General features: G+C 42.3%; 1 protein-coding gene and 1 pseudogene across 2 annotated transcripts; both read right to left on the bottom strand.

The window, feature by feature from the left end:
- Positions 1 to 3,759: 3,759 nt before the first annotated feature.
- On the bottom strand, positions 3,760 to 11,688 carry CDCA4 (cell division cycle associated 4). 2 transcript variants are annotated; one of them, XM_066321665.1, is made up of 4 exons: positions 11,597 to 11,683; positions 8,057 to 8,137; positions 5,899 to 6,508; positions 3,760 to 5,736 (listed from the first exon to the last, which is right to left on the bottom strand). In XM_066321665.1, exons 3-4 carry the CDS (start codon positions 5,899 to 5,901, stop codon positions 4,981 to 4,983), a joined length of 759 nt encoding a protein of 252 aa, XP_066177762.1. In that variant the 5' UTR covers positions 5,902 to 6,508; positions 8,057 to 8,137; positions 11,597 to 11,683; the 3' UTR covers positions 3,760 to 4,980. The 2 variants fall into 2 exon arrangements, with proteins under 2 accessions (XP_066177762.1, XP_066177761.1); XM_066321664.1 differs by lacking the exon at positions 5,899 to 6,508 and having other exon boundaries at positions 11,597 to 11,688.
- Positions 11,657 to 25,347, bottom strand: LOC136362028 (SHC SH2 domain-binding protein 1-like; annotated as a pseudogene).
- Positions 25,348 to 27,584: the final 2,237 nt, after the last annotated feature.

Here is a 27,584-nt window from a genome sequence, read left to right as displayed (position 1 = left end):
GCGTATTAAATTCTTTTGGTTTCTGAGTTTGCTTTTTATCAACATACCTCCTCTTCCCTTTGGAAGTCCTGTTTTGTACGCTTGCACAACCCCAGGCTGAAGTTGTGTTACTTTTTCTTGATTTCCTCTCCAAATCTTGTCTGTAAATGGAACATGAAAAATAGTATATACAGTTCTTTTGCTGCAGCCCACTTCCCACAAGCTCTTTGGGGCCTTTCAAATACAGCATACATGGGGATACAATTTTTGTTTAATTCTGGGTTTGCAAGTAATGTAATCACCTGTATCTTCAATTACTCTTCCCTAAAAAGATGACAGTTGAAATTACCCAAATATTTCCTTGGCAATGTAAAGCAGCCTCTAGCATTAGGTTTTCCTGTTGACATGTTTGTCATGCTTGAATGTTTACCACAATAATTCTTCAGGTCATAAACTACTCATTTTGGGGGAATGTTGGTTAAGCAAATGAAAAATTATTGTGTTTTTTAAGAAAGAGCTACCATACAAACTATGAAAATTATGTCAAATAATAAAATTTCTGTATTTTCCACTAGCTGTTTTTTTTTTTAAGGCACTACAAACATCTAAAATAAGTCTCTTTCCTGACAAATTATTCGATGGGATTTCACTTCTCCATGAAAATTCCTTGGAAAAAAGTAGGAAAACTTATCTTAACTGTCCTTTGCAAGAGACAACAAAAGAAGTTCAGACAATCCATGCAAAACTTTGTATTTGATAAGCCAGATTGACAAAAACACGTACGTTCCCAAAATGTTTATTTCATTTCTTTGAAACTTAGTGGCTTTGTACTCTTAATATTAGTCACAGAGTGTGAAATAACACTCATTTAAGAACTGATGAGCAAACAAAATTTGTCATCAGCAGTCTTTTTTTCTTTTTGCATATGGGACTATACGTCCTAGGCCTGAGATACAAGCTATCTCATACTTTCAAAATGAAAGTATGAGATACTTTCATTTTGAACAGAAGTAATTTTTGGAAGAATTTTTATTTGTCTTATCATAGATGTCATAAAACAAATGTTTTTTTTTTTCATTCTAACTTTTCACAGTTTGTTTACTTATAAGGGAGTATGGAATAAGTTGCAGGGCTATAAAGCAGTCACACAAATCAATATTCCGAGACACAAAAAAATCCATACTGGTCTGGTAATTACAATATTAAACTATACTCTCAGTCAATTTACAACAGTTCCTTTTAAAATGCTTACTAAAGCAGCCCAGACATACCTGACACTTCAAAAAAATTCTAAGGACAGCTTTGAGAACAGGTAATTCCTGGTGAGTCTGAAGGCTCAGCTCATGTATGAATCCCTAAGCTGCTCCAGGCTGAAACCCTTCACTGCTGCGCCTCCAAGGCAGTCTGGTCAGGAAAGGAGCTTTTCTTATTCAAAGACCTGATTCTGTCTTCAATGACCAAATTTGTCCTTTAGGCAAATATAGCTACAGACAGGCGATGTCTTTTGCTCGGCAAACTCCCAGAGCTGCAGCAGAGAGAGGGGGTTAAAAGAAACAAACACCCAACGGAGAAGCAATAAGCAGACCAGCCATTGTTATAGCAGCCTGGATCCTTGCACTTCTTGCCTTTGCAGAATACCCAAGTTCTGATTTTCTGGCAACAGAAAAGGAGAAATAAAGCCACAGGCACAGAATAAGGGGACAGATAGTCAGTGTTACCTGCAAAGGAAGCAGATTGGGTATTAGCTATATGCTTGACAGTGCTTTCTTTTGTGTGAGTCTACAGCCCAGTGACACCAGGCAGACCAACAGCCTTGTCTGACACACGGCACTGATGCTCTGCAAGCTCCACGACTCTTCCCTAGGAGTACAAGAGGAAAAAGGCTGCTAGGAGAGGCAGCAAAATCTGTCAGAAGCTTTCCTGATTTAAGAGGCTAAATTTTTGTGTTTTTTTAAATTTCCCATTTACATGCAGAAATTAAGAAAATCCCCATCAGCAAGTATCATCTCTCACCATTTGTAGCAACAGATCACTAAAGAAATGAAATGGCAGTTAGAAAATAAGCTTCTTTATTACTATTATTATTTTTAAAACCAGGAGAAGCAAAGTATGAGAAGCTGAATTAGACTGAGACACGTTATTAAAGCAATAGGGAGACAAGGTGATTTTACAGACTGGTCTCTGCAAAGTCAGACCAGTTAAAGGCACCCATCAGTTCTGCATGGTGACTGTGCAAGTTTCAGCAATACCAATTATTATACCTGCTGAGCCAAGATATTAGGCTTGTAAAAGCACATAAGATTTGGCATAAGTTTTAAGAATGTAATAGAATAGGATATATATTTGTTTAAATGTTTAACTCCACAAATACCTACTTACCTAACACCTTTCCTGTTAAGCAAAGTAATCTCTATAAATTGTAACTAGGCACAGCTTCCTCAGTAAAGGAATGCACCCAGCTACATGCTTTGTACAGTAATAGTTATAAATATACACATGTGCATTTGACCTACACAGTTTAACAGTTATGAACAAGTTATACTGATTCCTATCTGTAACATGCAAACTGGTGCACACTAAGGAAGTGGGGAAGAGCATTTTTAAAATATCTTAACATGAAATTGCTCATTTAATGAAAATAGAGGGCGTGGGGGCAGAGGGGAACAGCCATAATTGCTCAAACCTGTGGTTTTTCAACACATTCAGAGCAGTTTTGGGAAAGTTTCCCAGAGGAACAGAAGATATTTAATTATTCCAATCAATGCTGATGTTCCCTTCATAAAACTCAAACTGCCTGGCTCTCTGATTTACCCTAAGGCCTCTGCTGTCGAGTTCAGGGGTTCACACACAGAAAAGCAAAAAGAAAACTTACCTGCAGATTTATGATTTTAGAAGGAATCTCTGATGCTACAACAACCACTACCAAATAAGCCAGCTTTACTTCACTGTGAGATAGAACAGTCTGTATCTATATTTGGATCTTCCTGAATGAACATTTATTACTGCAATACCTAAGAGTGATCTCTCTTGAGTAAGAGAGATGGGTTTCTTGGTCCAGCTACGGACTGAACTTGTAAGTGCCTATATGCTATTTTGTCATTTAACATGAAGTTATTAATTGAGGTTTAAGTGAGAAAGTTTAACTGCTGCAACTACAAGTTAACTTATGCCAAATTTAATACAAGGAAACATCTTCCAGTTCACTGAAGACTCACACCAAGTGCATAGTTTCAGAAGATGAATTCGATATGCATTCAGCAGTTGAATTTGCAAAATTTAGCTAAATGATATGACCTTTCCTCAAAGCAGCTGATTCTAAAGCACATAAGCTCAGTGGTCTCCTTATTCCTATTCAAATGTTCTTAATACCCCCTTGGTACCTCCACCTCCAATCCCATTTCCAGGTTTGAGAATCTGTGCTGTAGGTCAGGTCACTCATGGGAAGACAGAGCCTGTCACACAGAGCAAGATTCTCTTTTCTTGTTCAGCAGCTTGCTTGGCTCAGATCTACAGAAAACAACCACGTTACTGACAGATGTCTTCCCCCACCACAGCCATGGCAAACACATTCCAGAACCCAATCCATATCTTCCCCCTTCCCTGCTCCCTGCTAGTTTGGGGGGCTTTTCCCCAGTAGCAGTTCTGATGGTAAACATTTGTTATTTTATAATAAAATCATAGGCTATACTCAAATTATCCCTTTCCCCCAAAAAGTCTCCTAGGAAGAAGCTTAGTTATATACGCTCTAAACCAAATGATCTGGAAGAAAAGACCACCATCCCATGTTGTATTACATTTTTGTTATTGAAAAAAGCCAAGAGGAAACCCTTGGTAAGAATGGAGCATATTAATTATGACAAGACATTATGACATACCAACCAGTGAGACTTAAAGGCCGCTAATAACATTTTTTGTAGTAATTAGTGCAAGATAGTTATCCCAAATAAACAAATATTTGATGGTAGACTTCAATGATAAACAATTCACTTGATGACATTTACATATAAATACACATAAATAAAAACCTACATCATTTAGGTTTATATCTAACAAAAAGTATGGCCTGAAATGAATTAAATGTAATTGTGTCTAGCTGGATCAGAGCTCTTCCTATAATGATACTCAAATATGTGGGGTATGAAAAGCATAAATGTACAATTCTCAATTTACTAAAGTACTACTCTATAAAACAGAATCATGAAAACAGCTCTTACATTTTAATGCAAAGTATAAAATTGCATATTTACATTTACATACACTTTACTGAACTACATTGGGTAGCTCATGGTAAAAAAACATCCCTTTTTGAAAATCTTGCAAAAAATACATCAGCTGCAGATATGATCAAAAGCTACTAAGTTAGCAGCTGACATAACATCTGTAGTAAAAAATATATTTTAGGAAAATACCTGGAAAAATCTAAACACCAATAAACACTTTAAAACTATTTTTGAAGTAAAAATTGTAGCAAAACCCAGAAGCTAGCAAGGATAACAAGAACTATTGCATACTGCTCTTTAAGAGCCATGTAGCGACTTAAAAAAGAAGCAGCAGGTATGGTAGGAGCTTTGTGGTGTAACAAAGTGGAAACTGGAGGAAAATAGGAAACCAGTTATCCGACTTCTCTGTTTATTACCATTTTTATGGGAGAAGTATAAAAAGATAAGAGAATCCCTCTCCCTGAGGATATCCTCCATCAAAGGCTAAAACAAATTGGTAAAAGGAACCCAATTTCAACAGCCTTGGACCTCCAACATAAAAACATTTACCATATGTACTTACAGTTCATTGGACGATAAATCAGATTATTACACTACAAGTTGCAGGTTAACTTTAAGAGTTAACACTATTTTGCAATATGAAGTGCTTCTTAATATATATATCTATATAATATATAGATATTTGTAAAATACTCGTGCAGATTTGATAGAACACTGTGGAAATTGCTTTCTCAAGTCTTTTCTTTCCACTAACAGATCTTTACCTCCTACACAAGGAGGTTCAGGATTCAACAAGGATTTCCACAATATGATCAAGGTCATTAAGATCAGATTTGCAATTAGAGTTAGAAGCTGTATTTGTTGGAGAAGAAAATGTTTCAAGACTATCACAGTGTCCCATTTTTGTGTTGCTCATCATGCCAGTTAACATAGTGTCGAGATCATAATAAGAATTGTCAACTTCTGAAAACAGATCTTCAACAGAATTAGGACTTTTATTCTCCAGTGTCTCAAATATTTGATCTAAAGATTTTTGAAAGTTTCCTTTATTGTCTTGTGGATTCTCCATTTCCCACATGTTGCTCTGCAGGTTCCTTGGTGCTTGTACTGAAGAGGCTGTTGACATAGTTTCTGAACCATCTTGTGCCTGGTCGCTCTCGAAGTCTTTACTGAAAGTACTATAGGGTGGAACATGCTTTCCCTCAGCCTGATCCCTAGATGAACGACAGAGGATATCTGTTGAAACAAGACGATCCAGGGATGCCTGCCCTGTACTCTGTGTATTTATCATCTGCCAAGTCCCGTCCTGAGTCATTTCCTCTTGGATCTGCCGTACCGTGTTGGCTATAAGAACTGAACGACACAGGTTGGGTTCCACCAGCATGTGACACAGCTGAAGTTTAACCAAGGACATATCTAAAAGTGACTGCCGCTGGAGATTATAGGAAGGGATAGCCTTAATACCAGCCAGAGTCCCTTCAATATCTTCTTCACCATCAAAACATTTCCTCTTTAATCCTCGCACAAACATTGTGTCCTGTTAAAAAAAGCAAACAAATAATAAAAAAAAAAAAAATTACAACATAAACAGCTTAAGAGGGAGGAGAAAAAAAAAAAGTACTAAGAAAGAGAACAGCAAAATTTAATCTTTTATTAAAAAGCAAATTCTTTAAAGATAGAAACATCGGAATTGTCATACCATGTTCTAGAATGGCCAGTGTGGTACAACAGGGGTCAGGAACATGTGGACCGGGTCCCAAAGGCGACTTTCGGGAACCAGGGCTGAGCAGTCCACAAGGCATGGCACCGGAGACAGGGACAGAGGCAGGGCTCCCAGCTCCTATTTAAGCTCCACACTAGACGCAAGTCAGGAGCCGTTGCCTCGCACAGAAGCAAACATCTCCCCGGCTGTATTTCACCTACTGCACAGGCAGTTTCTCCTCGCTCCTCCAGAGTTTCTACTGGCATGCTTAACCTCTAATTTTGGAAATAAAAATACAACCTAGCACACCATCTTTAAAAGATTTGACCCCTCCAGAACATTAATATGCCTAACAGAGTAACATGAAAACAACAAAACATGGGCAACACATGTGAAAAGATTTCCTTATTTTGGCTATAAAGAGAGTAATATCTAGATTTATTCCATGTAAATGGAGACATTCAGCAGAGGTGTCCAAAGCAGTCCTTCCGGTTGCCTTCCTCCGGTGAGCAAGTGAACTGTGTAATTCCAGTAAGAACTGGGCAAGTCCAGTGAGGATAGTCAGAGTCTTCCTCTGTATGGGCTTCTGTACTCCTTTCCCAGTTGACTGTAAGGTAGCAAAATTCCTGTATTTGTAGCTTAGGTTCCACAGCTAAAAATACACAGGGTGCATGTAGGCTTTTCAGTATTCACACCTAAAATCACTAGCTGAATTCTCCAAGGGGTGCTTCTCAAGTACCAGCTTCAGCTCTTCTTCTCAATTGCAATAATTTTGACAACAGTACCCCATGCAAATATTGCAGCTGGTCCCTTGGAATACAAACTTTTTTTTTTTTAATGCGGTATATATCACTTCTTTTAGTCTTACAAAAACTGAGCTGCAAATGAAAGATGGTACCTGATCTTTACATTTATGCTTTTTCCTTATTTTCCTTCTAAGCCTTCTGTCCTTACAATTCCTGTTTGCCCACTATTTGGGGACTTTTATTTTCAAGGTAGTGACTCAAACAAGACAGTTTTTCGACTAAACACTGATAAAACCAAAATACTTACTGCAGTGTCTTTCTATATAATCTCCCATTTTCCTTGATAAACCCTCAACTCTGCCTTGCTTTTCTGGTTGCTATGGTACATTTCACATATTTTCAAGGAATTCTCTTTCAGTTTTTTCAGAGACACTAAAAATCCACCAAAGGGCAACAACACTGTTCTTTTCAAAATACATTACATGCTTATCTACTGTGAAAACCTGGGGATAGTACAGTAGCTAGATAAACACTTGGTCTGACTCTGTACAACACTTGTTACATTGCTGTATATAACCATGAAATAACCTTCCTTGGGATTTGCCAACTCTTAAAAGATTTCTTTACGCTGAAGGTACAAAACTCTTTAGAAATCATAATGTGCAGAGACTACAGTATAGAATGAACTTGGTCTTGTAGTAATTTTTCATAACTTCTTAAAAGCTATCCATGGATTAGCTACATATTAAATACTTTGGACACTTCTTCTAAAATTTTATCCTGAAGCCTAACATATGTGCGTTACTCCTGTTAAATATAACACATGTTGTTGCTCAATAGATCCTTTTCCAGATTTTTAGACATTCCTGAAAACTTCCTATCAGAGGATATCCTCTTTCATTTTTCCTACACTTGTATGTACAGTAATTTCTGAACAATCCTTCCCCTCCCGTGTGAAACAACCTCTAGAAACGTCTTTTTGAACATAATCATGTATGATAGAATTGTCAAACATTAAACACTGTGCAGAAGCTTCTTTTATTTGAAGCTTCTTTTATTTCAACTTACATTCTTGTGAAGGGTAATTAAAACTTCAATTGAATGTTAACCTCATTTTCATCCATCTATAATTTGGCATTTATATGCCCTGTAAGGCACACCAACAGAACAGAACACAGGAGAAAACTTAAACATCTCAATACATCACACACACTTGGGCACCTAGAAGCAGAGGAGAAACATTTATCAATTCTTAAAGGTAAACCTTTTACAGCTTTCACTGGATTTTTTCCTAAAACTTGCTTTTAATTAGTATCTTACATCATAAAGCCAGTTCTTTGTCATCCTGTTCTCCTGACTGCAGAGAGTACCAGGTTACAGTTTCATTTAAGAAGTAAAAAGTGACTTACCAGGAACTGTGTTTGATGCAGTCCTTCCTCTTCTCCCATGCTACTGAGCAAGAGTCCATGCAGTAAAAGTGACAGCACCACCTGCCAAGCACAGGGGAGCAGGATGTCAGGCAGGGACAGGAGATGCAGAACAAAAGTTTTGCTTCAGTGTCTCTATCCTGTATGATGTGAGCATCATTCCCACAAACATCAATAGTACTATTAAACCCAATATACAATTACAGCACAAATGTGATTTGGCCAACAATGTCCCCAAAATCAGCAGCAGGAGGAAAATGCCAGTTTAATTCTAAGTCCTAGCTATTGCCCTGACCTTTGGACCAGCCTCTCCCTTATGCCTCACATTTGCCATTTAAAGAGCAAACAAAATTTTTTCATATGAGCATTAAAAGTGTCCACAAACAAAAGGTAAGGAAAGCAAGTCTTCCTTACTTTTATTACAAAACTATAGGTTTCACCTTTGCTGTACAAACCCATGTATATCTCTGTAGCATCTAGAGAAAATGAGGTGGCACAAACACAAAACTGTAACACAGCAAAACATGAGATAATTTTCCTTTGCCAGCATAGAAACTTTATGACTAAGATTTACTTTGCAATATGACAATAACGAAAGTAATGACAGTAATTAAACTTCTTTAATTATAAAGGTTGAGTTTTTAAAACCCATTTAAAGAGTAATAAGATTTGATATCTCAAATACAACTTCTCATTGCATGCAACAATTCCCTTAACTACTGAAACTAAAAAGAATGCTGTTCCAACAGGCTACAAAAGTTTTTATAATAAACCATGGAAACAATTCAGATACTTTTCTAGACATGTCTGTGCAGTACAAGACAGTTCCGTGTCTGCAACTGAAGTGCATACCTCGAAAACAAACAAATAAAGAGGATGCACATGGACATCTTTTCATATTTTCTGTTTTGTGTAGTAATAAACAATTTTTCAAGATTGCCTCTTGTCAAATGTGGGGGGGGGAAGCAGATGGCTGACAAAAGACTCGGGGGTGGGAGTGCAGAAAACATATTTTTCCTCAAGAAGCTGCATACTAGTTAAAATACCACAACTTTAATGGGGAATTTTTTGGGGAAAAAACCCTCATCTTTAACATTCTCAAGGCAAAATCTTTTTACTTGTTCCCAGATATTCAAACTAAATGATGTTATATCATGGAAACTGTATTTCAAGCAACTCACAGTCTCATTTTCTTTTATGGACTGAGCTCACAGCAACTTTAGAAACACTGTCTTAAGGCATCTGAACTACGACTTCAGTCAGACTCCATATCAAGTCAATGAACTATTTCTTATTTCTGGCAAACTTTACGACACTATAAAAGTTCAAAAGTTTTTGCTCTCCAAGTAGACTTTTAAAACATTCTGTAAATGAGAAGTGATCTCTTTAAGACCCTGTGTCTGGTATCAAATCCCAAAATTTCTGCTTTACTGGAGGGTATGTGACAAGAGCATAAACCGAATTTGAAAAAACCCAACCACACAAAACCCACCAAACACCACCCTCCCCATAACTACAGGTAAATATGGTGCAGTCATGAGAATAAGAAATTGAAGTCTTTTCTGATGATATTTGGTATATTAGACAATTTTAGAGGGAGAGACTGTGGCCGTTTGCCTAGAAACTAGTAGACAATACAGGAGGGGACCGTTGCTGTTGGTAAAAGAGCCATTATCACATCCACAAACTAAATGAAAGATGCTGGCAGACCAGTCCAGTCTGTAATTTATTTACATACTATAGAAGGAAAGTTTTCCCATGCAGTACAATAATGTGTAAAACCTGCTGCATGTGATTCCAGGTTCTTCCCTAGGGCAATACCAAACCACGTGGACCTCTGTTAAGTATAAACTTGAAGAATATGCCCATCACAGCAGTCATTTCTTTTGGTTCTATAAACTGGCATAGATATGTACCTCAGAAACCAAGTTCTCACTAAAAGCACATTAACTTCATAGCTATTATCAGATGCAATTAAAACCTTGCACACAAGTGACCTCCTGTAGACTTCTCTGCATTATCTCCAATAAGCGCTCATCTCAAGGGAATGCTAAATTTGAAGCTCAATTAATTAAAAACTAAGTACCTTTTCCTATTGATTTATGTATTAACATACTCGTAGCCATTATGTAAATCCTTTTGGAACATCAGAGCAAGGCTGCTGCTGCTTCAGAGTCAGTGTTCAAAACCCCCTGGTAATTTCAAGCAGCATCTTTCTCTGTCCAAGAGGCACAACCTGGATGAGCTACATCATCTCCTTTCTTCCTCTGCTACCCCAGTGTCATGAACCCAAATTTTGTGTTTAACTAAACTGCTGTTTGAAACAGCTATGCAAAAAAAAAAAAAAATGTTGTCAAGGAGACAACAGTTAGCTCCACCATAGTGCACTAGGAAAAAGGAGTTCTATGGGTTTTGCTGTTTTGCTTTTTTTTTTTTTTAAGTAAGAGCACAGTATTAGGGAATTCATTACAAGTTTTGCTTTTAGGACCGACAAATTCCCAGTCTGCTTTACAAATAAAGTGCTTGAAATTTGATCCAATTCTTACTAGAGCATCAGCTTCAGAACTCCAGGCTCACACTTAATCCAGACTCCTATAGTGATATGCTGCCAAAGATACAGTTAAGTACTTAAGGGAAAAAGCTGCTTCCCATTAGTTGGGGTAACAGAGAAGATAAGCACTGCTGAAATTCCCTATCTTTAGGAGAAAGCAGACAAGACCTACCTAGGCTAGTGCTGGAGGTTCAGAGAAGCACAGTGCTGCTTTTTGTACCGTGCTGCCGTAAGTACAGTGATGATGCTTAGCACGGGGAGACAAGGGGCCGTATCTCCCCTCCACCACTCTAATTCTCTCCACTCCAACACTGGCTTTCCTAAGAACCGTGGGAAGGAACCAAAGCTCTGTGTAACTGGAGAAAAAGACGGAAAGAGAACTACTCCTTCTCTTTAACCATGCACGTGTGCCCATACGGTGGTGTTGAGGTATAAAGTGGGATGCAGACACAGCAAAGGGCAGGTAAGGCCAGAAACATCTCTATTGGGACTGGAACAAAGGCCCCTATAGAGCACTGGGGTCTGCCCACCCCCGGGCATAGGGGGCTGGCAGGCACCTCTCCGAACTCGAGAGATTTGGGAAGGGGTTCCAGCACCCGGGGAAGGACAGGCCGGGCAGCTGGGGCAGGAGCTCGTGGAAACGCAGGCGGGGGCCAGGAGCGCTGAGCGGGGGGAGCCCGCAGAGCCAGGGGGAGAGGCGGGACCGGGGCGGGGAGCGAGGGGGAGCTCCCCAGTGGTGGGAGGGCAGCGGAGTGCCCGGGAGAGGCGCGGACGGGACCGAGCGGAGAAGTGCGGAACGGGCCCCCTATCCCGCCCGCCCCGGCCCCCTCAGCGCTCACCCTCAGCAGTTACTCATCGCCCCGCGCTCTCGCCGCCATTTTGAACCGACCCCATCCCCTCCACGGGTTCCGCCAGCACCGGCTTCCCGCGGATCCGACCCAGCCCAGCCCGACACAGCCCACGATACTCACCGCCTTGCCGCTGCTGTCGCCGGCGCACGCCCGTGCAGGAATCCCCGCTCCGCTCCCGCCTCACCGCCCACTCCGCGCCTGAGGGACGGGCGGGGCCAACCGGCCCCGCCTCCCCCCGCCCGCCATCTTATTGTCAAACCCCACAAAGGGACCCGCGTCCGCCGGGGGCGGGCCTTCCCCGGAGACCCCGCCCATCAGGGAGCGGCGGCGCCTGCTATTGGCTGCCGCCAGCCCTGCCGGCGCCACTCGCCGCTGCGATTGGCTGTAACGCACGCCTGTCCCCCCGGGCTCCGCCCCCAAGGCTGTGGGGTTGCCATGGCAGCTGGACCCTTCCCCTCGGCCGTGAGAGGCTGAGGGAGGCAGGGGTGGGGGCGAGGCGGGGCTGCCCCGATTTCAAATCGCAGCCAAGGCCCTGCGGCGCGTCTGGGCTCCCGGCCACGGGCTCCAGCGGGAACAGGTTGAGACCTGGCCGCGCTGCTGCCCGCGGGAAGCCGTGGCGGAGGAGGGGAAAGGGAACGTCGGCCTGGGCGCTCCCCGCCGTCAGGCGCCGCATCCCTCAGGGCTGAGGAGCTCCGTAGCTGCGGCCCGCGGGGCTGACAGGAGGCCTCAGCGCGCCATTAGCAAGGCCTGTGGCATTTCCTGTTCGGGCCCGGCCGCCCAGCCTCGGGTGTCGCAGTCAGAGCCAGGAACCCGCGTGCTTGGGGCGGGGATGATGTCTCACACCCCGCAGGGAGCCGCTGTCTCAACACGAGTCAGCAGTGAGTGCCCAGGTGGGCAAGAAGGCCAGTGGCATCTTCCCAGTAGGACCAGGGAAGTGATCGTCCCCTTTACTGGGCACTGGTGAGGCCATACCTCGTGTGCTGTGGCCCCTCAATTCAGGAAAAATATTGAGGGGCTGGAGTGTGTCCAGAGAAGGGAACAGAGCTGGTGAAGGGTCTGGAGCACACGTTTTATGAGAAAAAGCCGAGGAAGCTTATGCGTGTTCAGCCTGGAGAAGGCTCGGGGGGGACCTTATCACTCGCCACAACTCACTGACAGGAGGATACAGCCAGGCGGGAGTCGGGCTCTGCTCCCCGGCAACGAGTGACAGGGCAAGAGAGAACATAGCCTTAAGCTGTTCTGTAGGGAGTTTAGGCTGGACGTTAGGAAGAATTTCCTCACAGAAAAGGTGATTAGGCACTGGAAAGGGCTGCCTAGGGAGGTGGTGGGGTCACTGTCCCTGGAGGTGCTGAAGGAAGACCGGATGTGGCACTTGTGCCATGGTCTCGTTGACAAGGTCCCGTTTGGTGACAGCTTGGACTCGATGGTCTCAGAAGTCTTTTCCAACCTGATTGTGTCCTAAAGCTGCCGCCGCCCTACTGGGTGAAACCCCCTCCCCAAACCTTGCTCGCTGCTGTGACCCCACCCGGTGCAGCTGCACATCTGCAAGCACTTAGGCCGCCCCGGCGCGTCTCGGTCGCTCTCCCGGCCGAGCAGCTACGTGCCGGCTGCTCCGGAGCCGCCCGGGGGAAGGAGGGGCGGCTGGCCCGGGCTGCCCGAGAGCCGCAAAGGCGGCAGCTGCCGCCTCCCGCCCTCGGGGCGCGGCGGGACGGGGAGGGGAAGGAAATGGAGAAAGGGTGGGATAGGCAGCAGGGAGCTGGAGGATCCGCGAAGTTTGCGGCTGAGCTTCTGTAGGAAAGGCTGGGAAACAGCAGAGCCGTGGCGTCATACAGTAAAGCAGGAGGAAATAACATCAATACAAGATCTGCTTTTAGGACAAGACAGTTCACTCAGTCATCTGTCACTTTATCTGGCTCTTCTTTGTAGCAGTAGCCCCAAGTTCATTTGCAACTTTGAAGTTGCCTTCAGTTTGCTCAGAAATGTCAGCTCTCTCGTGAAGCTGTGCATTCAGGTAATTCTTCATGCCTGAAGCCTTTACACAAGCTGGCCATCCCCCAACTAGGTGGGCTTTCTGTTCTGGTTGCTGAAGCATCCTTTACATCAGAGACAATAATTGATCTGGCCAGGACCACACCATATCCTTTATTATTATGGATCACATTATTGACCATGGTTACCTTGGGAATGTCATAATATTCACCTAAAAATTGCCTATAAGTATTCCCTTCTTGCAGCAGTACATACCATTGCTCAACAGAGTGCATGCACTATGTGGATATATTTCCACACCTTGGCATCACACAGATCTGAGTTTTTCATTAAGAGCTTGGCTGATGTCTGCACTGCTATGCCTCTGGTTTCACACTGTAACACAAAATTTTTCCACGGAGGTTTTCTCATGATGGACATTTAAAACCTCCTTCACAACTTCATGTTGCACTCACTTCAAACTGGAGATCTTTATGTTGGATTCTATACAGTCAAGAAAGACGTCTCTTTTTTTTTTTTTAATTTTTTTTATTTTACCACAATATAAAAGCCATAGCCTTTGTATTCAACTGAATGAGTGCTGGAGAACAGACCCTCTAGAACATGGAGACCAGGACAGATGATGACTGTGTCTGCTTCATAACAGGCATTTACACCTGTCAGTGGATTACAGTGAAACTATATTTCTAGGGCTTTCCCACAATCAGCTACAAGCTCAGAATTCCACCGTGTTCTCAGATGTCAGAATGCAACTTCAGTCAAGGCTCAACACATCACACAAAGTAATCGAAGTCATCCTCCTTCTCCCTGTCCAAGTCCTCCAGATGCACTGGTAGAAAAGCCCGACATGCTCTACAGCTTGTGCTGTCTGGTCAAACTCTCCTGACTCACCACATACAACCCACAGCTCCCACACTGGTATCTGGTATCCCTTAAGTTTCAACGGTTCCAGCTGTCCCATGACTCACACAAGAAAGGTTGAGTTGCGCAACTGCTTTCAGAGCTGAGTACTCCATACCAGCCACCCCAACCAGAACTTCAAACACATTTGTACGCCAGAATTCCTGCTGTCCAAATGGTGCAAAGACTTTGTCCAGGTACTCAGCTGTGAATTGTGTCACCTCTGAAGTTTTGCAGTGTTAAGGAAGAGTTTGGACCTTAGGTTCTGAGCCAGAGTCAGTTTCTTTCAGCTCGAGGTGGTGCCTCTGGAGAGGGATCCCAAACAAAGAAATCCCTGTGCCTTTATATCCTCACAGTCTGTGCACCTGATCTTCTTGTGCCCAGTGGTGATTTCTGATCTGGAGTCTTTTAACATCTCATGGATTTCTCCGTGTCCATGTCAGCAGGCCATTAATTGTTTTTATCTTCCATCCTGGGGCCCTTGAGGATCTCAACTCTTATCTGAAGATACCCAGTCTTTCTCTGTTTACTCCCCTGCTTAGCTGTCCATGCTAACAAAGTTTATTTAAAGTTCCCTGACACCGAGCTTTGAGCAGGACCCACTCATGCTAAACTGTCAGCAAGTTACAATTAAACTTAACCCTAGACAATTAATTTCTAATATTTTATAAGTAAGCGCTGTAATCCCCAACATGCAGTCAGCCACGATGTAATCCTGGTAATCTCTAAATTCCTCCTGAAACAAAAGGTGATCAGTGTGAAAAATATCTGGAAAAAGTACGTTCCCGTTGGACACAATCTCTCCTAAAGCAGTGCCTGTTTTGTCACGATGATGCCTTATTTACTCCAGACACAGCATATTCCGGGAGCAGTTCTAGGCTCTGCCGCCACGGCTGCTCCCGCAGGCCACCGCCTCCCACAGCTGGCAGCAGCAGAGCCTGACCCTCCTCCCACGGCCCCCGGCAGCCCCAGCTCAGCAGGAATTCAAATAGGTATTCCCACAACAAATCCTGCAAGAACATTTGAGCCTCCGTGGAGGCCCCTTTCGAGGCAGTGTGGGGGTTGTTCCCTGAAGGATCACAGCTCGGAGAGTTCATTTGCATTGCTTTTTCTTTTTCTCTAGCGATAGCATCATCTGTATAGAGCAAGGTACTTAAGTCCCCTCTCCTTATCCTTTTTGCTTTTTTTTCTGTGTAGCTACAGTCAGAGGATGGCAACATTTTGTTTGTTTCCAAACATTCCAGCAGTTTTCCCCCCAATAACCTCTCCAGTGAAACTGGAGAATGTCTTATGGCTTAAGAACTACATCATCTGTGTTTCTGATTATACCAGTGAAAGAAAAATTGTGAAAGATTCTCCATCTTTGTTAAAAATCTGAGAAACTAGTGGTCTCATTTGATTATTCTTAGCAGAAAGCAACTCACATCTCACATGTGTGAGAATCAAAACTTGAAAAGTCAAAATGGAAAAATCTGGACAGATCTTTGCAAAACAATGCAGCCTGAAATATTTACTAGAAAGCTGGAAAGTGATGTCTGCAAAACAACCTGACAGGAGAAAAGGAAATGAAGAAAGTAACTGCATACAAAGAAAAGTAAAAAAATGGGGGAATCACTGGCCAGGATCATCAGGAGAGCTTTAAATCAAAAGGTAATTCAGAGCATTAAACCCAAAGCTTCTAGACAATTGCGAGGCATTGCACCTAGTAAGGCACTGCAGAGCAGCCTGCCTGCTGAGGAAATGAGTAACATGGGTGACAGGGAAAATGGTGAAAATCAGCTCAGCAGGTCTCTCCTGGGAAGCTGGGTCACCACTGACACATAGCAAGATCTCCAGAGTGAATGGAAGTCTGAAGGGATTTAAAATCACGGGCAGCATGTATAAAATATGAGTGGGACGCTCTCTTTGTCTGAAACAGGAGGCACAAAGGCTGGGATAACAGGAGCAGGCATTGCCTCCACCATTCCAAGCAGGTCCGAGGTGTAGATGCGTCCCTAGCGCCTGGAGGGGGTGATCTGAGCTGCAGCCCCAGCCTCAGAGCAGCAGGGCCGGGTCGAGCGGAGCTGCTGCCCTGAGCTCCCCTCCCTCGGCTGGGCAGCGGACGCCTCATGCTCGGTGGAAGGACGGGCTTGGCTTCAGTCCCTGAGAGCTGCGTGCGCTCCAGCCGTGCCGCCTCCCCGAGCGGAGCATCCGCGGCTGCGGGAGCTGTGCCGACAGCCAGCTCCGGCTCTCCCCATCCATCCCACAGCCCGCCTGCTCCGCCGGGAGCCCTGCCTGCCTCTTCCTCCAGCGGTGGCTGGTACCGGGTGGTGTGACCTGCGTGCCATGGGCGTTGGAAAGCAGCCACTGCTCCCTCCCGCCCAGCCCCCTTCCTTCCCGTCTGGAGCAAGCCTGTGCTGGGCTGTGCTTGATGCCTCGGGAGCTTTGGCTGCTCCTTTCTCGAAGCTTTTCAGCCCCTGCTGAGCTGGCCAGACTTTCACACATTGGCTGTGACGGGAAGGCTGCTTGGAGCTGGATAATGTTTATAAAACCGCAGAAATTAACAGAAACGCAGTGTCCAGGAGCAAGGGCTGAAACTACCCTTTTAAAAGACAAAAAAACCCCAAACCTAGCAAAACCAGACATGACTCAGCCCTGAACTGGAAGCTGTGAGCTGTCGCCAGTGCAGTGCTGTGCTCTGGCTAGCGACTCTTTTTCAGAGTCAGTTTTGGAGAGACAAGGTGTGTTAGCTCAAGCTCTGTGCATTACCAGCACAAACTGCCTGTGGTTTGGAAGTTTTTTGGCTGTGATCCCACTGGTTCAGAACGGGGACAGAGCTTGCTTGCCTCTGCCTGCTAAAGACAACGTGGACTTGTTCTGAGTCTGTATTGTTTCGCTCATAATTACTGTTTGATTAAAGCATTTAAGATATATTTGTCTTTTTAATTTGGCTCTAGAATAGGACAGGAGGCCCATTCCCAGTATACACAGCTTCCTCTATACCCAACCTGGCAAATTCTGATTACTTCTGAGATAGGCAGCATTATGAATCAGTCCTGAGTGCTTCTGCAGACAAGCACACTCCTGCAGCAGAGCTCCCCTAAAAGATCCAGAGGCAGATGGAAAAACAGCTAAGTAATTAAATGTGGCTGTTCCTCAAGAAACAAGCCTATAGTAGCAGCACAGCTGGGCCTCATAAGCCAGGTACATGATGCAACTTCACTGTGTGCACTCTGCAGTCACAGTGCACTGAAGGAGGAGAAAGTGGTTTTGTGTTGTTGCAGTGTGTTAATGCATGGATCACCAAAGGTGGCTGGAAGTTCTGCTCAGCCTTCAGTGAGGGCAATCTTCTCTTTCACTGCTCTGAGCCTGGATGTTACTCCTACCTGTAGGAGGGGTTAAATAAAGAACAGTGGGCAACCGGTGCCTGTAAAACAAACCCAAAGGTTTGTAGTAATCGAGTGAACATTTGTGGGCCAACTGTAGCTTGATGTTGGATGATAATGATGCTGGCATCAAATGTTAGTGGCTTACAAAATGAGAATAGCACAGTCAGAGCACTCATCACCCCAGCTAATCCACGCACCAGCTAATACATGTCTGAATATGGCAGTGTTGGCTCAGCTGGGGGTTTGACAAACTGAACAGTGGTAGGCAGGTGATGGGAGGGGTGTGTGGCTGTCAGCACAACAATAGCAAAGCATTCTGTTCTTAGGCAGAAATCCGTCTGCCTCAGGCCACCAGCCTCAGGCCTTAGGTTTTATGGCTGTGGTATCTGATCTATCTGCTAGGAGGCCATGGGGATTAGGAGTGACATGAGCCAAGAAATGAGTTCTTTGTAAGAACTTGTACAGACTAAGATACTGTGTGAGCTAAAAGCAGCACTGCTGTTTTTACCCAACCCAGCTAGTAGCTTTATGGAACCAATAACAAATTGCTGAGAAGAGGTATTAGTACATTTTGATTGCCGGAAATAGAGTGAAAACAGGACACAGGGAAGCAGTTAGGCTTGCAGTAGTCCACTACCTCTCTTAGCCTGCCTGGCTAAAGTGGTTTGGTTGGTGTTAAAGACCCCTCACAGCCCTCACTGTTGAAGTCAATGACCATGAGTTTCCTCTTACAGTGGAAAGGCACTGAAAGAAAAAACGCCCTCATTACAGTATTTGTTTATGCTCTTCAACCAGGAGGATATGACAAAATAAAAGTAAAACCCAATGTTTTCAGCAAGATCTACAGTTGCCAGCCAGTTCAGAGAAGAGGTTCTCTATGGCAGGTGAGAAGTGTGTTGTAGTGGATATTGGCAGGGAGGAACAAAGCCCAGATGATACCAAGGTAATAACAATAGGAAACTCTAGCGACAAAGCACCATATACTGGACCAAACAGCAAAAGTCTCCAAATGTTGCACCAGCAGTCAGCAAAGATGGATTTTAAAGTGCTGAATGTTTTTGGTGTTTTATTTGAAGGTAGCTCATTGTGATAGTTCAGGTTGACGTTTGTGAGGGACAACATTGTTTTGTTGTTGCAAAAGTGCTGCCTTAAAAAGGATTTTTAAGAACTAGAAGAACACACTTCTTAGTAGGGAATTTTTAAATGTGCATTTTGGATACCTGAAGTGCCATGTTATCTGGTGCTGCTTAAAATATGTGTTCTGTATCTAAGCATAAATACCATAGGCTATGACAGTTGCTATAGCAACTAAGCATCTACTATTAAATAGCACCCACAGGCTGAAAAACCATGTGCAGCCTGTCAGTACACAAGGTATTCCTTTCTTTTCAGCCAGCTAAGTACAGTATTTTCATCTCAGGAGCTCGTCTGTTTCTGATGAATGTGTTTGTGCTGGTCATGTGAAGATCTTTTCTCCGCCATCAGCTTTACCTTCCTTTGAAACAGCAGATACTGTAAGAACAAAATAGCCCGGAGTGGTTGCAGGCTGAAGAAGTTAATGAATAATTCCTTTTTTGTATATTTTTGAACATACATTAGAGTGTGGCTTTCAAATCTTTTAGTACAGATTTTGAGCTTGCACCTTTGCTGTTCTGCATCTTTTGATATTACAGTGTTTTGCTCTTGAAACCTAGCCTTTCAGGAGGCACCGTGCTGTTCCTAGAAGCCGTGTCCTTGAAAATTACAATATCAGTGGGAAACTGATTTCTGCAGTCATGGCAGACTGGAGAGTTACAATTCAACAGCACAGTTAAAACTAACAAAACTTTCAGGAAGATGTGGTCCAGTTATTTATTATTAAGCTTGCCTTAAAGTTGGTAAGCATTTGGACCATGAATTCTACCGGGAAAAAGTAGAAAAATAGGAATACTGAGTTTCATATGCAATAATAATTCTAGTGGTTGAGATTTCTGCTGTTGACAGCATTAACTATTTTATATCTTCCAAGTCAGAAATATGATTTTCTTTAGACCCATCATAAATTACAAGGAGAATAAAATGAAGCATCACTGAGAGAAATATGCTGGTTATAGAAATGAATGCTTTACCTGTGAATTAAAATGACCCTCTGTGAGCCTTGAAGAGTAGGAGGCAGCTGTGATGGCTTATTGGAGTGTTTGGATTATTTCCAGATTTTGTTTGAGAGTCTGATGAATTGACAGGTTAAAAGGAAAATGTACTGTAGCCACAAATGATTACTGATGTTGATTGGCTGGTGGCTTAGCAGATTTACATAGTCTGTAAAAATATAAATTATAGTAGGAACAAAACAATTACAGTTTAACAAGAGCATAAAAAAAGTGAGGATAAGAAGTGGGTAAACTAAGGCTTGAAAAGGCATATTAAAAATGTGATTTTTTTTTCCTAAGAGAATGATTGCTAATACCTGCGTGCTTTGTCTGTTTAAAGGGTTAACCCAATTAGAAGCATGACTATGAACAGAGATAACAGGCTGTGAGCTGGTCTTGTTCTCTGCTCTGGTCCTGCACCTCGATGGGAATGACAGCCTTGACTTTTGTAGCAGTAAAGGAATGTTAACTCCTGTCTCCTGGTGGTCTGCCAGTAGCCAGTGGTTTCCCAGCAATCATTTCAACATGTCTCGTATTAATGGAATAATAAATCTTTAATTGGCGTTACTTACAAATAGCACCAAATGCCAAGAGACTTGGGATAAAGTCACAGGAGCTGCTGTGAGCGAGCAGTGGTGCAGGATGATGTGGAGAGCAGTTTGCTGAAGCCGAGAGGCAAAATGGGGCTCATCAAAGAGTTGTTTAGAATTTGCTGGGTGTTTAGATACTGCATGGGCAGCTGAATGCCTTAGATGGTCTGCCTGCCACTTACATCCTCTCCAGGGAATCACGAACAGATCCCGGCAAGTTCCATCATCCTCTATTTTTTTATTTTAATGCAAGGGAATTGTCTTTTTCTCCCTGTGATTTCCCTGTTTGTTTTCAGTTCCGTTTTTTTCCCCCTTCTTCTTTCTCAGCCTGTTTGTAGTCATCCTTTGAAAAAGGTTGTGTGTTTCTGCCATATTTGGATAAATATTACAGCCTGATCTTGTGTCTGGCTCAACAGCTATTTGTATGGTAAGAATAAGCACACAGACACACTCCTCTGTACAGACTGTTCTACCTAAGAGCAGCACAAAGTCTTACAAATTATGTTTACAGGACGTGAACTTTAGGGAGATAGTGATGTTTTTTTCTTCCACTCAAGTCCACCGTGCCCAGCAAGAGAAATAGGGTAGAGTCTGGTGCCCTCTTGTGACTACATTAAACTTCTGGAAAAATTTTATCTCCGACTTAAAAGCGGTCAGAGCTTGAATTACACTGGAAAACACACAAAAAAATCCTAAAAAAAAAAAAAAAAAAAAAAAAAAAAAGCTGGAAGTATAGAAGAGGATGAATTAACCTCTAGTGTTATTTCTGAGATGAAAATTCTACGTGGTCCAGAATAGAAGCAGTAGAGTCACAACTCATAGTTGACTGATCTGTTGAATATTTCAATGATATGTTGCTCTCATAAAAACTTTTCTTCATGCTGTTGAACTAGATATGATACTGAAGGACGGACAAGTCAGGGTTATACATAAATACTGCCCTACATCATGGAAGATTATGCACAAGCTACATTTCTAAATGAAAACCTCCCCAAATCCTCCAAATTGTGTGGGGTTGAAGTAGTTATGATCTGAAACTATGGTCCAGCAAAAAAAGTTCAGATTCACATTTAATTTGCCACAGCCTTAAGGGAGAAGGTGGATGGCTATTTTTATGGACTTGGTTTAATTTCACATTGATTTATTTGGAATGGGTTTCAGTATCTCCAGAGGTTAAAAAAAAAAAAAAATCTGGGATTTTCCCTTGTACAATGTTATTTCTTATCTTGGAATTTGACTTGTTCTAGTATCTGAAACCGAATGCTAGGAAGACAAAAAGGGAAGTATTTAGTATAATCTCCAGCTTCTCCCCTCTCATGAGAGGGGAATATTTCTGGTCAAAAATGGCAATGACTCATCCTTTAACAAAGCAAGAAGGGTCCACTCAGCCTCTCATTAGGAAAAGCCCCATGCTGAGTTATAAAATCACACACACCTTTGAATTCTGATTTTGTGTAAACTGAAGTGGCCCTCTGGCCTTTAGTTTCCCATCAAAACTTTCGACTTTACAGTCTGCCTGTATCTGCTTCACACCACTGTGTACAGAGCAAGACTCTTATTTGTCCTCTTCCTGTTTCTGATGAAACTTCAGATTTGTTCTTGGCCTGTCTAGAATCTCCTGACTTTTGCTGGTGGGCCATTCCCACAAGTCAAGACAGCAAGAAGTTGGTGATACTTCTGAGTCCCCTTACTGTTTAATGTACATTTTTCTTCCCTTTTCCATATCACTCCATTCAGTCCTGAGTTTAGTGTCAAACTTGTGCATTTGTCCCCTTTTGGGATACAGTTGTACCTGCCAGAAATGCAGTGGTGCACCATTCCACTGAGAGCCTTATTTTAGGAAGGATTTGAACAAAAGAATTAGAGACAGTTAGAAACCATACATGCAGCTAAACAGAAAATTATAGGATTTTTTTTATACCTTATCAAACGTCCTGTATCAAACACATTGCCTCATCACCTATAAATGTCAAACATACAAGAATAAAAACTACTTGTGGTGGACTGTACGAGCCTAGTCTTCTTGACTGTATTTGAGAAAGGCAACACTCCCCTGCCCCAAATTAATCAAATCAATAAGTAATAGTGCTGTTGTCTCAAGTTTATCAGACTGCCAGAGACTCATCCCAGAAAACTGCTGCTAAGAAAGTGCTTCCCAACTCATGAAAGTAGTGTCAGGAAGGGAAGAACTTGAACAGCAGAGTCCGCATGGATAGATTTTCAAGAATAGGGATTTTAGAGATTATTGCTAGTGGCCTCCTTTGTACAGCAGTGCAATAGTGCTACTGATGTCTTCAGTCCTGTAGCCAGACAGGTACTATGGACCTTGTGAGTGCTTGGCCGTGGGTGTTTCCAGTCTGGAAATCGACTCTGTAGATCAGTATCACTCTTATCTTTTGAAAACAAGACACCTCCAAACACCAGAATATCACAGTGAAGAAAATCTCAGCAAAATCCCCAAGGGTCTAATGCCCATGTTACCAGAAAGAGACACAAAGTTAAAATGAAAGTCTGCATATTTTTTTTTCTGATGCCCCAGCATAAATAGAAGCAAATAGAGTACTTTGAATCTGACCCTGAAAGTGCCAACTAATTAGAAGTTGTGCTTTAATACCTTATATTTGCCTCTACACTGTTCACTGCTCCATTGCAATAAGCTCTGAATATGCAGAGACACACCTGCTCACGCTTTCTAGTATCTCCTGCAAGGACTTGTATTTCAAACCAAGGAGCTAGACAATGCTCAAGGGAAGAAATGTCACATTTTACAGATGGGGAACGGTAATACAGGCTGCTGCATTTCTAAGTAGTTTTCTGAACATGAATATTTGCATATTTGTTCAGAACATCTGTGACTTAAGGTTTGCAAGGTTTTTCAGGACTTTGTATATCATACAGTACCTTTTTCCCACAGGATCTCTCTTCTCTTTGATTCTTCATTACCCTCAAGAAAATATTTCAAGACAGACCTTTGAACATAGAGGGCTGCTCTGTGATAATGGGCTGAAATGCTGTAGACTGCCAAACAGGATGGATCATTTCATGGTGCAGAGAGAGGTTGCTCTTGTAGACAATATTCATGTGATGTTTTGTAAAATTTTTTACCACATGTCTTATCATATCTCCTCAGCAGGCTTTCTGTCTGAAAGGCTGGTTTTTACTTCCTTACCTCTGAGCATTTCCTACAAGGTGGAATAAGACAGTAAAGTCCTAGAAGTTACCAGTGATGTGAATTACAAATTAGACATGATTTCAGAGCCCTACCCTTTCTTACCAACAGCTCGTAATGGCAGCTACTAACAGCTGTTAGTATTAGTCCAGTTTGGGATAACATTTCTCTTTTCGTGCTTCACATTTTTGTCACAGAATCATGAGGCCATGCTGCATCCCTGCTGCAAATAGAAGCACTCTGTCCTGTGCAGAGGTTCATTTTGCAGGGAAAGAGGGATAATAATGCCATGCAGACCACGCACTTCCAGCAGATACTGGAAGAGATGGAGAGGACTAGTATCACATCCTCTAGACCTGGGTGCAGAAGACATGCTGGGAGATCCAGCTCTGGGGATGTTGGCACCTGTGTACTTCCCTGCATGCCAAAGAGGTTAAAAAATTATTGCATCTCTCTGATACAGTCTCCCTACTCTTATTTGCTACTGTTAGTTTGTGCTGGTTTGAAAATAAGACAGGCATTCCAAACTGTCAGGGAACTTTGGCATCGTTTCACTGTACAGAGGAAGTTTCCTACAAGACCTGCGTCTCACAGTATGAGCTATAGAATTACAATATCCTTACTAAGAAAAGCCATTAGGTTCTGGATGTTTTTGAAAGCCTCGGTCTGAGTTAGGTTTCATCACTCACTACCCAGCAGAAATTTGACATTAGGTTGTACGTGAGAGCAGTTACAAGGTCACCAGCTGCAGAAGAAACCAACTGAAGAAGAAACTTGTTACAGGTAATGTCTGAGTTCATTCCTATGGGGTTTTGCCAGATTTGTAGCAAAATTGTAGCAATCTTCCTGATGCAAAATTTAATACAGAAGATGAAAGCATTTCTTAGTCCAGAATAGACTTTTATAAGTGAGTTACCCAAAACATTTACTTTAAAATTTTTCAGTCTTCAGATATAAGTTAAAATTGATGAATAAGCAAACAAATCACATATATGGTCTGCAAAAAACTAGTCTGGCCAGTTCATAGCCAGAAATGATTCACTTCATGTTTTATAATCCTACTTAAAATAATCAGCAATGAGCTTATCTCCCAGGTATATTATACATGTCTGAGACACATGTAAAAATAAAATGTTTTATTTATACAGTAGCCCACTCTTCTTTTAGTCAAATGATAGAAATTATACCTGAGTAAATGCTGAGTATAAAAGAGTGAGATTTTCTAATCCCACCCCCTTACACTAGTGACCAACTTACCTGCTCTGAGCCTTATGTTTGGAGACCTGGCCATATAAAGACCAGATTGTGAGGCACAGCCTAGGTTTGGTTCTGTACTCAGACCTCTAACTTACCTTGTAGCTTGGGCTGAGTTGGGGAAGTTGGGAGCCTGATCCAAATGGGTACAGATCCAAATGGCTGTCTTGAGAACTGCTGATCTGATGTAGCAGGTGACCTTTTCTTCACAGCATGAAGCAGTCCGTGAGGGCTCACTGGTGGTGTCTCTGCAAGAGGAAACCATGGAAAGACCCACACAATCAATCCACCCCTCAGATCTGCTCTGAACTGAGAAGTTCCCTTTGCTGTGTAGCTCACACTTGTTCCAGTGCTGAAACTTTTCCTTTGCCTGAGTGGCACAGTCAGATATTGTCTGACAAAAACCAAATTGTGTACTTGAATTATCAGACAAGAAACAGTCACTTTACCTGATGAGATATTTTAACAACATGGAATGTTTCTTGATGCCCTCACTCAGCCATAAAGCTGCTTTTCTGCTTATCCAAAGAAGCCAGCATTTGCAGTTTTCCCATGTGAATACATTGCTTGGTACCAGGCCCCTAACCCCTTCAGTAATCTATCACAGAATATTTTAGTTTGAAAAGCACCTCTGGAGATTATCTAGGTAAATTCTTAAGTTAGGTCAGTCTTTGTCACTTCTAAAGACTTTGTTTCAGAGTGTGTTTGAACAAAGAAACTCCAAGGATTTTCATTAAGAGAAGATGCATAATGACATAGTAATTTAGAACAGCATGCAACTTCACTAAGGCAGAAGAACTGCAGCTGTTGGCATCAGACCCTGACAATCTCTGGCCCCTGCATCTATGGCATTGGGTTCCAGTGTTGCTTCACAGAATTGTAGAATATCCTAAGTTGTAAGGGATCCACAAGGATCCTCAAGTCCAACTCCTGACTCTGCACAGGACACCTAAGAATCACATCATGTACCTGAGAGCACTGTCCAAATGCTTCTTGAACTCTGTCAGTGTTGAGGCTGCGACCACTTCCCTGGGGTGCCTGTTCCCATGCCCAACCACCCTCTGGGTGAAAAACCTTTTTTAACATCTGACCTAAGTCTCCTCTGATTCAGCTTCTGGACAACCCTCAGGTCATGTCACTGTCACCAGAGAGAAGAGACCAGTGCCTGCTCCCTTAATTCCCACCATGAGGAAGTTGTAAGCCATGATGAGGACTCCCCTCAGTCTCCAGTCTAAACAGACCGAATGACCTCAGACACTCCTCATATCCTCCCCTCCAGAGCTTTCACCATCCTCATGACCTTTCTTTAGTTGTTCTCTAATATCTTAATGTCTTTTTTATATTGTGGCTCCTAAAACTGCCCACAGGACTTGAGGTGAGGCTACACCAGCTCAGCGCATAGCAGGACAATCCCCTCCTTCAACACTCATTTTTTATTAGAGGAAAATCATCAGAGAGGTTTAAATTCATCGAGGTCAACAGCTAATTTACATCCATGTCAATCAGTTCAGAAGCCCGTACCTCCTTTTTTTTTCTAAATTCACTGCTTTTATTCATTAAACTTTGTTTTCAGACTATGAAAATCCTGCAGTTGGGGCACCTTGCATGTGTGTCTTCTGAGATGAGGCACTAGCACTCTGGCAGGCAGGGGCTGTCATGAGAATTCTTTAGCAATGAAAAGTTACAGACATGCAGCACTTTGTGGGTCTCTCCTTGATACGTTAGAGAATTTGATCTCTGAGATGCATATAAAAATAGAAATCCAGAATTTTTTAATTAGCACAACAGAATTTCACATCTTTCCAAGAAACAATCTCCAATTTAGTATTATATGGACTACTTTTGAGACAAAACCATTTCACGGCTAAATACCAGAGAAGTAATTAAATAGTAAAAAATTATGTACGAAATAAATATAATAAATTGAGGATATATAATTTGGGCATAATGGTACAAACATAAGAATATATAAGAATAAAACAATATACAAAAATATCTATAGCAATTTTAAGATTATAAAAAGTATTGTATTTATATTAAGACTGGTTAATATTAATTCAGCGCAGAAATGTCAACATCAATAACAATTTCAAAATGTCAGACATGCAACACCACAGATTAAACGGAATGATGCTATGAAACACTCTACAAACTCGTACTCAAACTGATTCATGATCTGTCTGTTGAATCACATAAAAAGATTAAGAAGTTGTTTAGATAAACATTGCCAGATTTATATAATTCTTATTTTTTAAATTCTTGTTTGAAGGCACAAGGAACTACTATCAATAAGTTATTCATAAGAGAAGTGGCAGCAGCAACAATGAAATTTGCCCCAGCTTATTTGAGAGAGTTCCCAGCTGTGGGGAGGAAGGACTGTGCTCTCCAGATTGCCAGCCTTCCGTACCATCTGTGATCCTATCCGTATCTTCTACACACTCCTACACAGTAAAAGTGGGATCAATAACAAAAGGGAAGGGTTAGCTTAGTCAGAAAAGAAACACGAGTTCAACACATGTTTGGAGATGGCATAAAAACTGTCCCTGACTCCCCTTGTAAATGTATACATTTTCTGAATATTTCAGTGCATTCTAGATCTGACTGCAAAACAAGTAAAATTTACTAATTGTAAACTACAAAGCATTAGAATTGTACATTTAAAGAATTTCAGGGCAGCGCAGTATCTTGATTAATGCAGCAACAGTACTG

The sequence above is a fragment of the Sylvia atricapilla genome, chromosome 6, assembly GCF_009819655.1.
Source record: "Sylvia atricapilla isolate bSylAtr1 chromosome 6, bSylAtr1.pri, whole genome shotgun sequence".
Taxonomy (NCBI): domain Eukaryota; kingdom Metazoa; phylum Chordata; class Aves; order Passeriformes; family Sylviidae; genus Sylvia; species Sylvia atricapilla.
Note: the sequence above shows the minus strand (reverse complement) of the source record. Positions and strands in the feature narration are given on the sequence as shown.